Source organism: Falco naumanni, chromosome 14 (assembly GCF_017639655.2).
Source record: "Falco naumanni isolate bFalNau1 chromosome 14, bFalNau1.pat, whole genome shotgun sequence".
Taxonomy (NCBI): Eukaryota; Metazoa; Chordata; class Aves; order Falconiformes; family Falconidae; genus Falco; species Falco naumanni.
This window is the reverse complement of record NC_054067.1, coordinates 1131700-1144618: the sequence shown is the minus strand read 5'-3', so window position 1 is coordinate 1144618 and position 12919 is coordinate 1131700. Positions and strand designations below refer to the sequence as shown.

At 54.5% G+C, this 12919-nt stretch overlaps 1 protein-coding gene across 2 annotated transcripts; it reads left to right on the top strand.

The window, feature by feature from the left end:
• The first annotated feature begins 3269 nt into the window (after positions 1–3269).
• LOC121097260 lies at positions 3270–10897 on the top strand. 2 transcript variants are annotated; one of them, XM_040614030.1, is made up of 5 exons: positions 3270–3284; positions 6551–6952; positions 8378–8470; positions 9168–9211; positions 10294–10897. In XM_040614030.1, the coding sequence occupies exons 1-5, from the start codon at positions 3275–3277 to the stop codon at positions 10477–10479; spliced, it is 735 nt and encodes a 244-aa protein (XP_040469964.1). In that variant the 5' UTR covers positions 3270–3274; the 3' UTR covers positions 10480–10897. The 2 variants fall into 2 exon arrangements, with proteins under 2 accessions (XP_040469964.1, XP_040469963.1); XM_040614029.1 differs by lacking the exon at positions 3270–3284 and adding an exon at positions 5471–5835.
• Positions 10898–12919: the final 2022 nt, after the last annotated feature.

Genomic DNA, 12919 nt, shown 5'->3' with positions numbered 1-12919 from the left:
CAGCTGATGAGCTCTGCAAACAGCCTGAAACCTCTCGGCACAACCCCAGCCCCTGACAATGCTTTGCATCAGCAAGTTTGCAGCAAATCACCTGGATAAAGGCTGCACATCAGCTTTTTCCTCCAGTTTTCAGGTTTAATCTCGATTTCCACAAGATTTTTCATTTTATTCCTATGTCCTTTCCACATGCCTGTATCTTTCTGGATATTGTAAACAAATACTTTAATGTGGCTCCAGGTGCAGAGGATTTGAAGGCAATTAGGTGATAAAACGGCAGTCTTTTCCCATGAGTGTGTTGATGAATTATGGTCCATAAAGTCATCCTCAAAGCTTTCCCTAGGGAAGGGAAGAAGAGAAGGGGTTGTGGTGGTTTTTTCTGTGTTAAAAATGAGTGGGAAGGAAGCAGGGAAAGGTCTCTTTGTGAGCAGCGGTAACCGGCTGGGCTCTGATATGTCACAGAGCAGGGGATTTTTCCACTGTTTCCACGGTGTGTTGGAGGAAGCCAGAAGGAGACTGCTATGTCCCAAAATCAGATGGTCCTCACTAGGAAAATGTATCGTTAACCCAGATACAGAGATGACCCTCTGCAGCACCTGTGGTTTGGGGTTATTTCTGAGTGCCAGGTTGTGTGAACGGAGGCACCTCCAGTGGCACTGCGGTAGGAAGAGACCTTTTCTGCTGTGCTTTCCTGAAACCAAGGGTCTAACTAGCATTTGTCTGTAGATATTAGCGAAGCAGATGGTTTCCCTGAGCTGGTGGGGAGGAAGGAAGGGGTGGGAGCTGGATGTGTCTTGTTTGCCCACGAGCGACGGGCTCTGCTGTGAAGCCTGGCAGGTCGAGGGTTTCACAGAGGCCGCTGTAACAGGTCATGTTTTTAATGTTTGTGCACTTTTAATCCCTGTTTGTTACTCTCAGTGTTTTGCAAATCCATATTACAGTGTGGCTCCTCCAGCTCTACTGCAGATGAAGATATTCTTAAATTTCTAATTTTTGCTGCCGGCACTCTGCACATGCGAGGCGGGGGCTTCTCACGGCACACAGGTAATGCTGCTTTTGCACCACTGAGCCCATTCTGCAGCCCTGGTACTCTCACCTCCTGCCCTGGCATTGCTCACGGCTCTAAAAAAGCCTTTGCATGACAGTGTGTACATGGCACAGGAGCCCCCAGACCAAAGCCAAGGTTCCCCAGCTGCCGGGACCTCAGAAAAGGATGCTCAGGTATTTCTGCAGTGGTTGCATCAATTCCTGAGCGTGCACACAACTGTGGAAGCAAAAGAAGCCTCTAAAGAAAACACCTATACCGCTATGGTTTTGTTTTTAGAAATAACTACAGAGCTGTGAGGGGAAGGCAGGATGTTTCTGTGTCAACACTGAAAAAGCACCAGGGAAGGGACCTTCTGCCTCCTGGGTGGCCACGGTGGTTGGTGGGGCTGAGGATGAGTTCATCTGCTGCGCTTGTAGGTTCCATCTCTGAAAGACTCCTCAGGTGAGTGCTGGTGGCTGTGGCCAGCTGCAGGAGGCTGAGGTCTGCCCCTAAATCCCAGCTGTGCTCCCCAAAGCTGACCCACAGCGGAGCCATGCGAGGAGGGACAGGCTTTGTGAAGTGTGTGAGGGCTTCTGCAACACAGCCAGGTCCATCAGTCCAAAAGAGGCCAGAGGCGCTGGATGCTGCGGGGTGCCATGCTCAGGACGGGGATGTCACAAGGCTTCTGCAAAGCAAATGCAAATTTTGTGATGTGCCTCATGAGGTCGGGGGGCTCTGACAAGTCCAGCGATGCTTCAGTTCAGGGAGGAAGGGACCCCTGCAAAGCTTCTACCAGCCCCCTTCATCCTTCAACATTCCTCGGGATGGATTTGTTGGCAAACTGAAGGCCTTATAGTCACAACGCCTTATGCTTGTGCAGCTAAGGAGATCTCCAGGAAAAAACCAACCTCAGTTCAAGGTAAGCTGCTGATCCCATCGCAGACTTGAGTCAGCCTGGCTGGTGAATGGGACGAGGAGTCTGGTGGGAGAGGGGCAGCAGGGCTGGGGCTGGGTGCAGGGACACGGGGCTGGGCGAGCTGCTGAGGGATGTTTTGTAGTGTGAACCAGGGCGAGACCTGCGAGTGAGCTGTGAGCCCATCAGCTGGAGAGCGAGAGCAGCATCAGGCCCTTCACACCCCTGCGAGTGCCGTGTGTGGGCGCGGGGGTGCCGGTGGCTGTGCCAACCTGCCAGTGGCTGGTGGTAGGAAAGTGCCTGCGTGCACTGGGGTCTGTGCTCTGTCTCCTTGCTGCCTGGGCTGGGGAACAGGACCCACTTTGGCTTTGGTGGACCAGGACCACTCCCTGGGCTTGTGAAACCCCCCTGGGTCAGCTCCTCTTAACATAAAGCTCAATTACTGAACACCGATGTTTTATATTTACTTTAAAAGCAATGACTTGTAGAAACATACATATTCAGATGGTGTTTCCCAGCTTTTAGCTTATTAAGAAAATGAGTGCTAACATCCGAAGGCATCATTCCTGTTGCTTTTCCTTCTGTACATCTCAACTCTGTGTTGATGGGGCTGGGGTTGGTTTAGATTTTGGGGGTGGAGAAGGAGGCAGCTGGAGGTGCTGTAGCATCCACCCAGAGCCAGGCTAACCCCGGGCTCAGGCAGAGCTGGTGCAGGGGAGGGGGCAGAGCGGGAGGGGGCTGGGCTAGAGGGTGTCTGGCGAAGGAGAGCAGCCTTGGGGAAAGAGGTAAAAACACAGAGTAAAATGCAGTCCTCTCAAATTCTCCTTTGTTCCCAAATCCTGATAGACATTTTCTGCCCTCTAGAAACTGCTGCTCTTTCCCTGGCCATCACTATCCTCTGCAGCTCCTTCATCAACCTCTTGAAATGTCACTGCCCCCCTTCCTGTTCACCCACCTGCTTTGACACCAACCCTCCAGCCTCCCCACTGGAGACTTCTGATGTACCTTCATCCCTCCAGTACCTCCCTGAGCCCTCCCCTGGGCTGGCTGCATCCTGCCACCCTGGCCCTTGTGTGTCCTGAGAGCAGGTAGCATCCTTCTGAGCTGAAGAGGGATTGCAGAGGCACTGACGTGTGGCCAGACTTCCCCAGGGCCATCTCAAGTAGTTCAAAGTCAATTGGCCGGAGCTGCTGACCACCGACCTCCTGCCTGAGACACGTCCTCATGAAAATTTTGAGGTCGGCACAGATGCAGTTTCTCATGAGTGTGTCCTCACTGCACCTCCAAGGCAAGACATGAGCTCTTTGCAGGGGTACTGCACCCTCTGCTCCATCCTGATGCTCGTCGGTAAGTCTGGGATGGGGCAGGCAGAAAGTGACTTGGGGGATGTAGAAGCTGGGACTGGGGCAATGCTTTCTGTTCACTGCTTCTGCTGGTGTAGTAGTCAATGCTGGTAATCTCTGGGCAGCCCACAAAGGGTGATAACAGCAGGGTTATCAGTTCTCAGCTGCCCGTGTTCATCACTGCATCTGCAATTCAGAAGATCTCTTCTGCTTTCATCTATGTGATGATAACATAAGTGAAAAGGCTTTCCCTGGTTTCAGATGTGAGTTGGAAATCACAAATGGAACCCTGAGAGAGCATTCATAACAGCTGGCCCAACCCCTGGTGGTGTCCATTTCCCGAAGGAAAGAAAAATTCTCTCAGGCTGATGGACCAGTGTTTCCCAGCCCACACAGCTCCCTGCAAGCGCTGCGCAGGCAGAGCCCCTCGCTGCCAGCTTTCACAGCTGCAGCCAGACAGTTTGGGGATAACTTCTGCTTTGTTCCCACAGCCAAGCTCCTGGGAGGCATCAGACGTGGTGTCCCACTCAGTCCCAGGGACGGAGCAGGCAGAGCCGGCTGCAGCACGGGGCAGCTCCGCAGCTGCGCTGATGCCGCTTCCCGAAGCTTTTGGGTGCTGCTCGAGGGAAGAGGTGAACGTGCAGGAGCGGCTACATGTGGTACCCCAGGGAAACGTCGCAGCTCGGGGCAGCGCCCTTGCAGCAATGCCTGCGCAGCTTAAATGTGCTGAACAATTTCTGAGGCTTGTTTTCCTTGCGCCACCTGCTCTGGTTGTCCCCTTGCTGGTGCAGGAGCCCCGGGAGCCGGTGAAGGCAGCAGCCGTCCTACTGCGAAGTGAATGTGCTTTGCACTGCAGCACCTCCCACTCGCTCTGCCTGAGCAAACGTGCCCCCAGCATGCCTGCTCAGCAGGCAGAGACCCGTGGTTTCCCCAGTATAAAATGGTCTTCCAGTGGCCCTGTGTGACTGAGGTTTCTTTCCTCTGTGGGAGGTGGCATGTGCTTCGCCCCGTGCCCAGCCCCAAGTGGCAGCAGCTGCCACCCCGACCTGCCCGTGGGCATGCGGTGGAGGTGCCTGCCCCCTGCCCCCCCCCCTCCCCGACCACCCCATCCCTGCAGGGCAGAGGGCTCAGGGCTGGGGTCTCAAGCAAGCGCTTCCACCCTGGCACGTTCCTGGTTTGCCAGCGATGGTGCGGACACCTCCGCAGCAGCACTTTGTGTCTCCCCCTGCCCTGGATCAGCTCTCCATACCAGCGAGGGGAAGGTGCCCTGTTTGTCACCAACCAGATAGCCCATGCCCCAGCGCAGCGCTGCTCCCTGCACTCAAATACCCCTCTCCCCATTCAGCACCCCTCTCCAGTGGAATAAGCACCCCTCCCTCCAACAGCCTGCTCCCCACAACAGCCAAGGCTGTGTCTGCAGTATCGCTTTGGGCTCTTCCAGCTGCCGAGCCAGAGGGGAGATAATTTTCCAAAGGTTCTGGCAATCCCAAAAAGGGCAAAGCACCTCAGCGTGGGGCTGCCAGGAATCGGGGGCTGCTTTTGCAGGGTATTTTCTGGTTGTCCCCTGAGGAAGTGGACACCTCTCAGCATTGTCCATGGTCACGTTCCTGCTGTGACCAGGCGAGATGAGGTGACCCCATGCACATCTTATGGTGCTGTTGCAGCCAAGAGGGCTGTAGAGCTTCGTAGCCCGGTCCCCGCTGCAGCCATGCTCCCCCAGCGCTGGCCCACATCCCACCGTGGTGGTCACAAAGCCTTGGTCAGCTCTGAGAAGAAGCAACCAAGATTAAGTTGAACTAGACCGACGGGGCTCTGCTGCTGCTCCAGCTGCCTCTCAGGCGGGACGGCTGCGTGAGAGAGAGCCCCAACCCACCACCTTGCAATCACCCTTGCTAACGAGGTGCTGGCCATCATGAACCTGGGGGCAGGAGCTGGCATGGGGCACTGGGTGTTCCCTGGGGCAGAGCTGTCCCCTTGCTCCCATGTTTGCAGCTCCCCCTTGTCCTTGCCATGCTCCGTGGTCACGGCAGCAGCTCTCTGCCACGAGCAGTGCCTGCTTTGGGCTCCCCCAGCCCCCCAGGAGCAGCACCTCCCTCTGCAGCACTGGGTTCCCCCTCATCTCTGCCTGCTGGGGTCTGCGCTGAGCCTGCCCGCGGCTCTGCTCCTCTGGCTGGGGCTTTGCAAGCCCTTTCTCCTGGGTGAGGGCCGGCAGCCAGCTGGCTGTCCTCCGGGACCCCTACTCTTCCCCGGGTCCCACCGCCAGCAGTTGCAGCAGCCTGTGGGCTGCGATCGCCGAGCACAGGAAGAAAGCCTGGGCTTGCGCTGGGGGCTGAGGAAGAGTCACCGACTTCCTCCTCTGTCAAGGCGACAGCTCGGAGATGCTCGCTGGCTGCCTCGGTGCCGACTCTGACCGCTCTGACCCCGCGCTGGCAGCGTGGTGACCGGCTGCCCAGAGCTCCCGCTTCTCCTGCTGCAGTGGGGCTGGCCCCAGCACCCAGAGGAGATGTCCTCCGGCTGGTGCCGTTGGAGCCTCGGCTCCCTCCTGCTGCTCCTCGGTGAGTCTGGGCTGCGCTGGGGTCCCAGGGCACAGGGTGTGCTGCCGGGAGCAGCTCACAGAGGGGTCCGTGGAGGGTGATGCTGGTGTGGCTCCTTGGCTGGGTGGTGGCGACAGCACGCTGGTGGCACCCTGGAATCCCGTCCCTGTGACAGCTGGCAATGGGGACCTGCTCTGGCATCAGTCCCAGGCAAGGTCATGGTGGCAGGGGCTGCTCCATCCGCTGGTAGATGAGGAGTGGAAGGGGGCTGTGCCTTTGCCTCCCCTTCTCCTATCAGGGTGCAAGGACCAAGAGCTGCTTCACGTGGAGGTGGCCAGAGAGGCAAACCCAGCTGTGGAACGGTGCAGTGTGCGCAAGGGCCAAGGCACAAATAACACCGGGGGTGTTGGATGGCTGGGGCCCATCTCACAGCTCCCTGCGGGGCTGCTGCTCTGGCTCACGGGCAGGCACAGACCACACAGCTCCCTGCAAGCGCTGTGCAGGCAGAGCCCCTCTCTGCCAGAGCTCGGGTCCCCTGTGAAGCCCCCCAAAACCAGGGATGCAGCAGCTGCGTGTTGCTGAGAAGCAGCTTCTGTGCGTGGGGCTGCAGCGCAGGGGGAGGTGGGGCGAGGTGTGCTGCAAACGCCTGCGTGGGGCCGTGTTTAAAGAGGGGAAGGGGCAGTGGGTCCAGCCTGTGCTCTCTCACCACTCATCTGCCTCTTGCCCTTCTCTGCAGGGAGAAACCTGAGTATCCATGTCAAAATCCATCAGGATTCGGTCAATGGCACCGTGGGTGAGTCTGTGCTGCTGCCCATCTCCTACAGGTTTGATGGTGCCCCTTGCTTCCCAGTGTCGATTCGCTGGACACTCAATGACAGCCAGGGCCCGCTCACCACCTGCACGGTGCACAACTGCTCCCTGGGTGCCAGAGGCACTCCCAGCTCCTGCTTTGCAACTTGTTTCACCCACATCACGTACCAGAGCCGCACGAAGGTCTTTCCGGAGAATGGGTCCCTGCTGCTGCAGAACCTGCGGCTCAGCGATAGCAGAGGCTACACTGTCGTGTTCGGACCACGACACCAAACCTTGACCATCACCCTGACGGTACATGAGCAGCCTTCCAGCCCACCGCATCCAGGTAAGCATGACTGTGCTCAGCATAGGCACGTCCCACACGGCCCCCGCCACACGTGCGGACGGAGGGGGTGCTGGAGTATTTGTCCCTCCTCTTGAAGGGACGAGCTTCTGCGGTGAAGGGAGAAATTCCAGGGATGTCTTATACAGTGCTGTAGGTCTTTTCTTCCTATGATAGAGAACCCATCCTGTCCACCACAGTGTAAGGGCTTCCTCTGCCGCTGGTTGTCTCTGATGAGAAATGCTCTTCTGCCAATCTTGCGGTTACCCAACGCAAATGGCTGCAGATGAGAGGTGGGTGGGTTTGGGTCCTGTGCTGGAATAAATCCAGTATTCACTGGGGAGAGCGGGGTGCTCGGGGATAAATCTTTGGCTAAGAAAAATATACCAAGCGATTGCTGTTTATGACCATGCAAGATGCGTATATCATGTGGCAGCCAGCTGCGCTGCCACACGGTCCTGATGATGTGCCCTACACCCATCTCTGTCACTGTGTGTGTCTCTGGCTGTTCCCTGGTTGGTTTATCACTCGCCACAGTGTACAAAGGGGTTTTGAAGACCGAACTTTGCACTCAGTAAATTCGCAATTCCCTCCTTGGGTTTTGCTTCCCCTGCTGGGTCTCCACCATCTCTCAAGGCACAAGGCACAGCATGCCTCCTGCGTACCAGTGACTCTTCCTCAGCTCTGCTGCCACCCTGCAAACAAAGCACATGAAATAATCTCTGTGGCAGTATCTGCCGTGGGTCAGAACAAATCCATGTATGAACATCTGTGCCTTCTGTGGTAGGACTAGCGAGCTCCTTCCCTGGCCCCTCCAGCAGTGCCATGAGGCATGCACATGGCTCATGCTCTCTGCAGGACAGAAATGTCTCTGAGAATATTTTCTGGGCTGACACTCAAGTTCCAGCCTCTGGCTGGCCTGGGGTGAAGCTGTCAGCTGTCTTCCCGGTACTGTGGCCAGGGAACCCTCCTGCACAGCCCCTGCACTTCCACGTGGCTTTGGGGCTGGGGGAAGATGCCGATCACAAAACCCAGGGACCAATTATGAGGCTGAGCCCTGCCTGGCTCCATGCTGAGCACCCGCAGTACCCAGGTCCAGCACTTCCAAGGGCTGCCGGTGCCAGTCACAGCACCCCCCCGGCGCAGGGCATGCAGCCCATGGGGTGCACACTGCGCAGGCAGATGTGCAGCAGTCGGTGCAGGAAAGGAAACTCAGTGATGCCTGAGCTGTAGGTGTGGGTTGGCTTTTTGCAATGCGGTATTTCCTCTCACCTGCTTGCCTATAGTGCTACTTTCCAGCTCCTCGTGCTGCTTTCTGATCCCAAGAGTGCTGAAATCAGCAGGAGCGCTCTGGAAAATGTGGTGAAGCTACTGCAGTTAGAAAACACTGTTGCTTAAGAAATACACCACCTATTTTATTTCAAACAGATGAGAGCAGCCAAGGCCGTTACTATGCAATTTGGATTTGTCCTTCAATCTTCCCCCTGCTATTCCTGCTGTTCTACTGCGCAAGGCGCCGAGGTGAGTGGATCTGCTCTGGCTTTTTATCCTTCCAGGCTGCACCCTCCAGCTTGCACAGGCATATTCCCGGGTGTTACAGGTAGTGAAGGGCTCCGGAGTTGCCTGGGTTCTGCTCTTCACACCAAAATTATTCCTTCTGTAAGAGCATCTCTCAAATGTGCCACCTCCTTCCAGTCATAAGAGTCACTGAATATATTTCAAGTTCATAATGCAGCTTAGCAGAGCTAAGGGGGTGTTGCAGAGGTTTTCTGGAGAACTCATACCTTTTGGCACTGAGACCAGAATCAAGATACTGTAACATCTCTCATCTGTAAAGGAGGTACAATTTCAAGGACTTTGAAACACACCCTCTAAGTGTGGCCATGACTGTTCTGTTGTAGCTACTTTAGAACTCCACCTGGGGAGGGTATCTTGGGATGTTTTCACTTTAAAGAAAGCTGACAAGGTGTGTATCCCCACAGCTTCCATTAGTGATGTCTTCCAAATCTGCATCCCTGAGGATGCCTTCGGCAGGAAACAAATACATTTCTTTTCAAGGGAGAGAATGTAGTTACAGAAATCTCCACCTTAAAAGCAAAATCCACACCACCTCGCCAGTGAAAGTGCCAGTAGGGTGATCCTGGTTCTCCAGTGCTGGGAGAGAGGAAGGTGTAGACCATCAATGTCTCTGCCAGATAATAAAACTCTTTTTTCCTAGGTGCAGCTCGGCAGCAGAAGAGGAAAGTCATTGAACAACAGCAGGTACAGGGGAAAATCGGAAAGCTTTTGCACACAGGCAGCTGGGTAACTGCTAACCGCTGGCTTGAATAAGACGTACTGAGCTGCAAGAATTGGGTGCTGGGTATAAAATCAGGAAGTTAATTCATTACTGTAAGGGAAGACTGCAAAGCGCCTGCCCTTTCCCCAACCGCACTGCGGCTGCACGCTTCCCCTCCACCTCCCCCCCAGGCAGACCCCGAGGCACCGCCAGCCTTCCCTCCCTGGCCCAGGAGCCCCGGGACAGCCTTGCCCAGCAGCAGCAAGGAAAATGCCAAATGGATACATGCAGAGAAACGTGCAGATAGTCATCCCTTCCCTGCTTCCTAGCCAACCAAACTTACCTTAAAGCGCTTCTCCAGAGATCAGCGTGGATGATCTCGGGACTTGTCTCACACGGAGTTTTACCCATGAAAAATAAAGCAGAGAAAGAGGTAAAAAAAACTAAGAAGGAGACATGAGAGCCAGATGGCTCAAGTCATTGCTCTGCCCACCACGCAGTGCTGGAGAAGCTGATGCCTTGGGGGTGGCAGATGTCCCAGAAGTACTATGGTACCCCAGAAAGCATGTCATGCAGGTACTTCCAGCCAACAGTTTTTCTACACGAAGAGGCCAAAGAGGGTTTTGTGCTTTTTTTTTTTTTTTTTTTTTTTTCCCCCCCAGTGAAAATAGCTCAGGTTGAGGGCAGGTTCCCCACCCCTGTGCTCTCTGGTCTGGAAATGCAACAAAACTTCAGCAGAGGTTTTCATCTCCCTTTCCAGTGTCCATCAAGCTCCCCCATCGGCTCCCCAGGTTGTGTCTGTTTTAGCTGAGAGGTCCTTGGGCAAAGTAGATGTCACCCTCCGGTGTACCTGATAGGCTGAGCCACTTTTGCATCCATGGGGTAGGGTTGCTGGGACCAATGTTCCCCCCTGCTATCACAAGTGAGGGCCACCTGGGCTTTACATAGCTCCCGCCTCTGCCGGCTCCTGGTGGTGCAGACCAGCAGTAGCTCTGGACCCTTCCTGATCCCCATGCAGCCTCTGGAGAAGGCTCTCATCTTCGGTATTTCCTTTGTATTTCTCTAGGTCTCCAGCATGGAGGAGGCCCACGTGGAAAGCGCTGCAGTGGGGAACGTGGCAACCATTTATGCCACAGTTGCAGACAGGTTTGAACAGTCACAGCCAAGACCAACACCAGAGGTCATGTATGCATCTATAACTTCTCCTGGTCCCACAGGGCTGGACCCTGGCCCCTACCATCTCCTGGTTTGACTGTGGGAGCTGCAGGACCATCGCAGAAGGTAGTTGTGCCTCAAAGCAAAGAGGATGTTTTTGTCACTGATGCTGCCTGTGCTGATGCTCCCCCTCCAGCAGCTCTGCATGCTAAGCCTAGGCTGTAAAGGGCTGGGAGCAACAGAGTACAGAAATGCATTAGTTTGCCTTGAACTGCAGCCTCTCTTGAATTTGAGGAGGTGAGCTGGTTTTAACTCCTGCTTGAGGCTTCCTCAGAGTACAGAGCCATCCAACATAAGAGATGCCTAAGGCAAAGGCAAATCAAGAGTTTGTCTGTGGGAAGTCCATAGACTCACCTTGATTTACAGGGTAATGGAGAGCATCAAATAGATTTTAGTTGTGTGTCCCAAGTTCTATCATATTGTTCCTTGTCATATTAAAAGAATGTATGAAGATACTTTACTCTGAAAAGTTGTCCTTATTTTTGTAAGTATGGCAAGTAATTGATGAGCAGATTCTTCCTACAATGATGTTTGCTTGACCTTGGGATCCCAGGGCAACAGGTTCCTCTGTTGTTTTGAAATGTCCTTTTGAAGCACAAGGATGGTCCTGGCACCTAGTGCTGTTTCCTCAGAATGGTATGCATGGGTGGAAGAAAGCTGAGCTGTGTAGTTCTAGTTTAAAATCAAAAGGCAGCATCTCCCTCAGCAGCACTAGCATTTTCAGGCATCTTTAAAATGCAGTGAGGGCATAAATGTATTTTGTTTCCCTCTGGGTTTTGCGGAAAGCCAGGTAGTATGGACCAAAACATGGCTACATACAATAAAAAGTGGATGCTATAGAAGGATGAGAGCCCTTGGCATCTCCCAATGGCAGCTGCTGTTGGTACATGTGATGATGCCAGGCTGCAGGGCAGGTTTCCCTTGGAACAGAGCATGGAAGGTGCTGCTGCTGCCTCTCTTCCTTTTGAGTGTTCCTCTGTCATCTGGGATGACATTCAAGAGGGATGATGCTGAAGATGATGTTCAAAGTACCAACCACAAGGAGGCTGCTCCCACCGGTGCTGCACCTTCACTCCTGCCCTCTTCCTTCCAGGAAGCAAGGAAAGAGCATCCAACACCTTCAGCAGCGCTGAAGGCTGCCGCCAACACTCCTGACTGCTGCTAGCCAAGGAAGAAATCTTTTCCTGGAGAGAGACATGCAGTGGCATGTGCAGCTTTTGCTTTCTTCTCAGCTGCATCTCCAGCTGAGCATCCACCAGCCATTCTCCTGGCAGTAGGTGGAAGATCTGCCTCGTGGCCTGGCATCTCTGCTCTTGGAAAGCCCTGCCAGCAGTCAGGATGGCAGAGCTCTGCTGCAGAAAACAGAAGCATTTTGTGGTTCAGTGCAGTCACAAAAACTGAATGTTTGTGTTTGGTAAAGATAGACCTACTGCTGTGGTTAATGTGAGGCTTTAAGTTCAGGAGAGATGAAAGTACTAAAAAAAGTGAAGTACACAGGCCATACGGCTTTCAGTCTTCAGGCTAAAGCACATACGGTTACTGCCTTACTGCCAGTCCTCTTGGCAGAGCTGGGGGCTCTGGACTTTGGAAACACCATCCCTGGGGAATGCAGGGGGAGGGAGGCAAGAGAGGATGCTCAGGACACTGATCTGGTCCTTGACACCTGCCAGCAGCCACACAGCTCATTGAAAGGGTCAGCAGAATAACCCCCCATGCCTGGTGAGCCACAAAATCATCTCAGGATTGGAGCAAAATGAAGACCTAGAACTAAATTTGTGCATCCACTAATCACCCAGAAACACAACTGCCCCACTACCAGTATCTGTGTCTCCCAGAACAGACTCCCTCCTGGAGAAAATACCTCCGGGGAGCCCAGCCCATGGGCTGACTCACAGAAACACACCAGGCTGAGCCCCTGCTTCCCAGAAGGTAAAACCAAGAGGCAGGAGCAAGCCTGATGCTCTGCCAAACCATGAGTGCAGTAAAGCTCCTTAGCTGCCGCAGGGCACGGACCGCCCCAGACCTCCCTCCCCTCGCCCTGGCCTGTGCTTTGTGCAGCGGTACCCAGTGGGGAGGGACAACCCATCACCTTGAAGCTGCACATGCCCTGAGCTGCTGGTTTGTTTTGGACACTTGCATGTGGACCTGCGCTTCACGAGGGGATTAAATCCCCACTGCGGGACTCGAGTCTTGGTGTTACACCAGGAGCTGCGGCACCCCTACGAGGTGGGCTGACCTCAGCTCAGGTGTTTTCTTGAGCTACAGGAATGAGGTAAGCTTTGACTGGCCATCTTCCTTCTTCTGGGCCTGGAAAGCAGAGCTAGCTAGCAAAATCCGCGTGGTGGGCTGGTGTGTTTCTCCATATGAAGTGCCTGGGGTACAAGGCTTAACTCCGAGCAGCGTGCTGGCATGGGGCTTGATCAGGTGTAGCACAAAGGTGCAATGTGTTATTTTTGTGGTTTACTGACCCTGCTCAG

Coding starts and splice junctions, on each gene's coding strand:
- LOC121097260 (XM_040614029.1), top strand. CDS start 5,784: ATGTCCTCCGGCTGGTGCCGTTGGAGCCTCGGCTCCCTCCTGCTGCTC. Junction 5,836..6,550: donor CTCCCTCCTGCTGCTCCTCG/GTGAGTCTGGGC, acceptor CCTTCTCTGCAG/GGAGAAACCTGAGTATCCAT. Junction 9,212..10,293: donor AAGTCATTGAACAACAGCAG/GTACAGGGGAAA, acceptor GTATTTCTCTAG/GTCTCCAGCATGGAGGAGGC.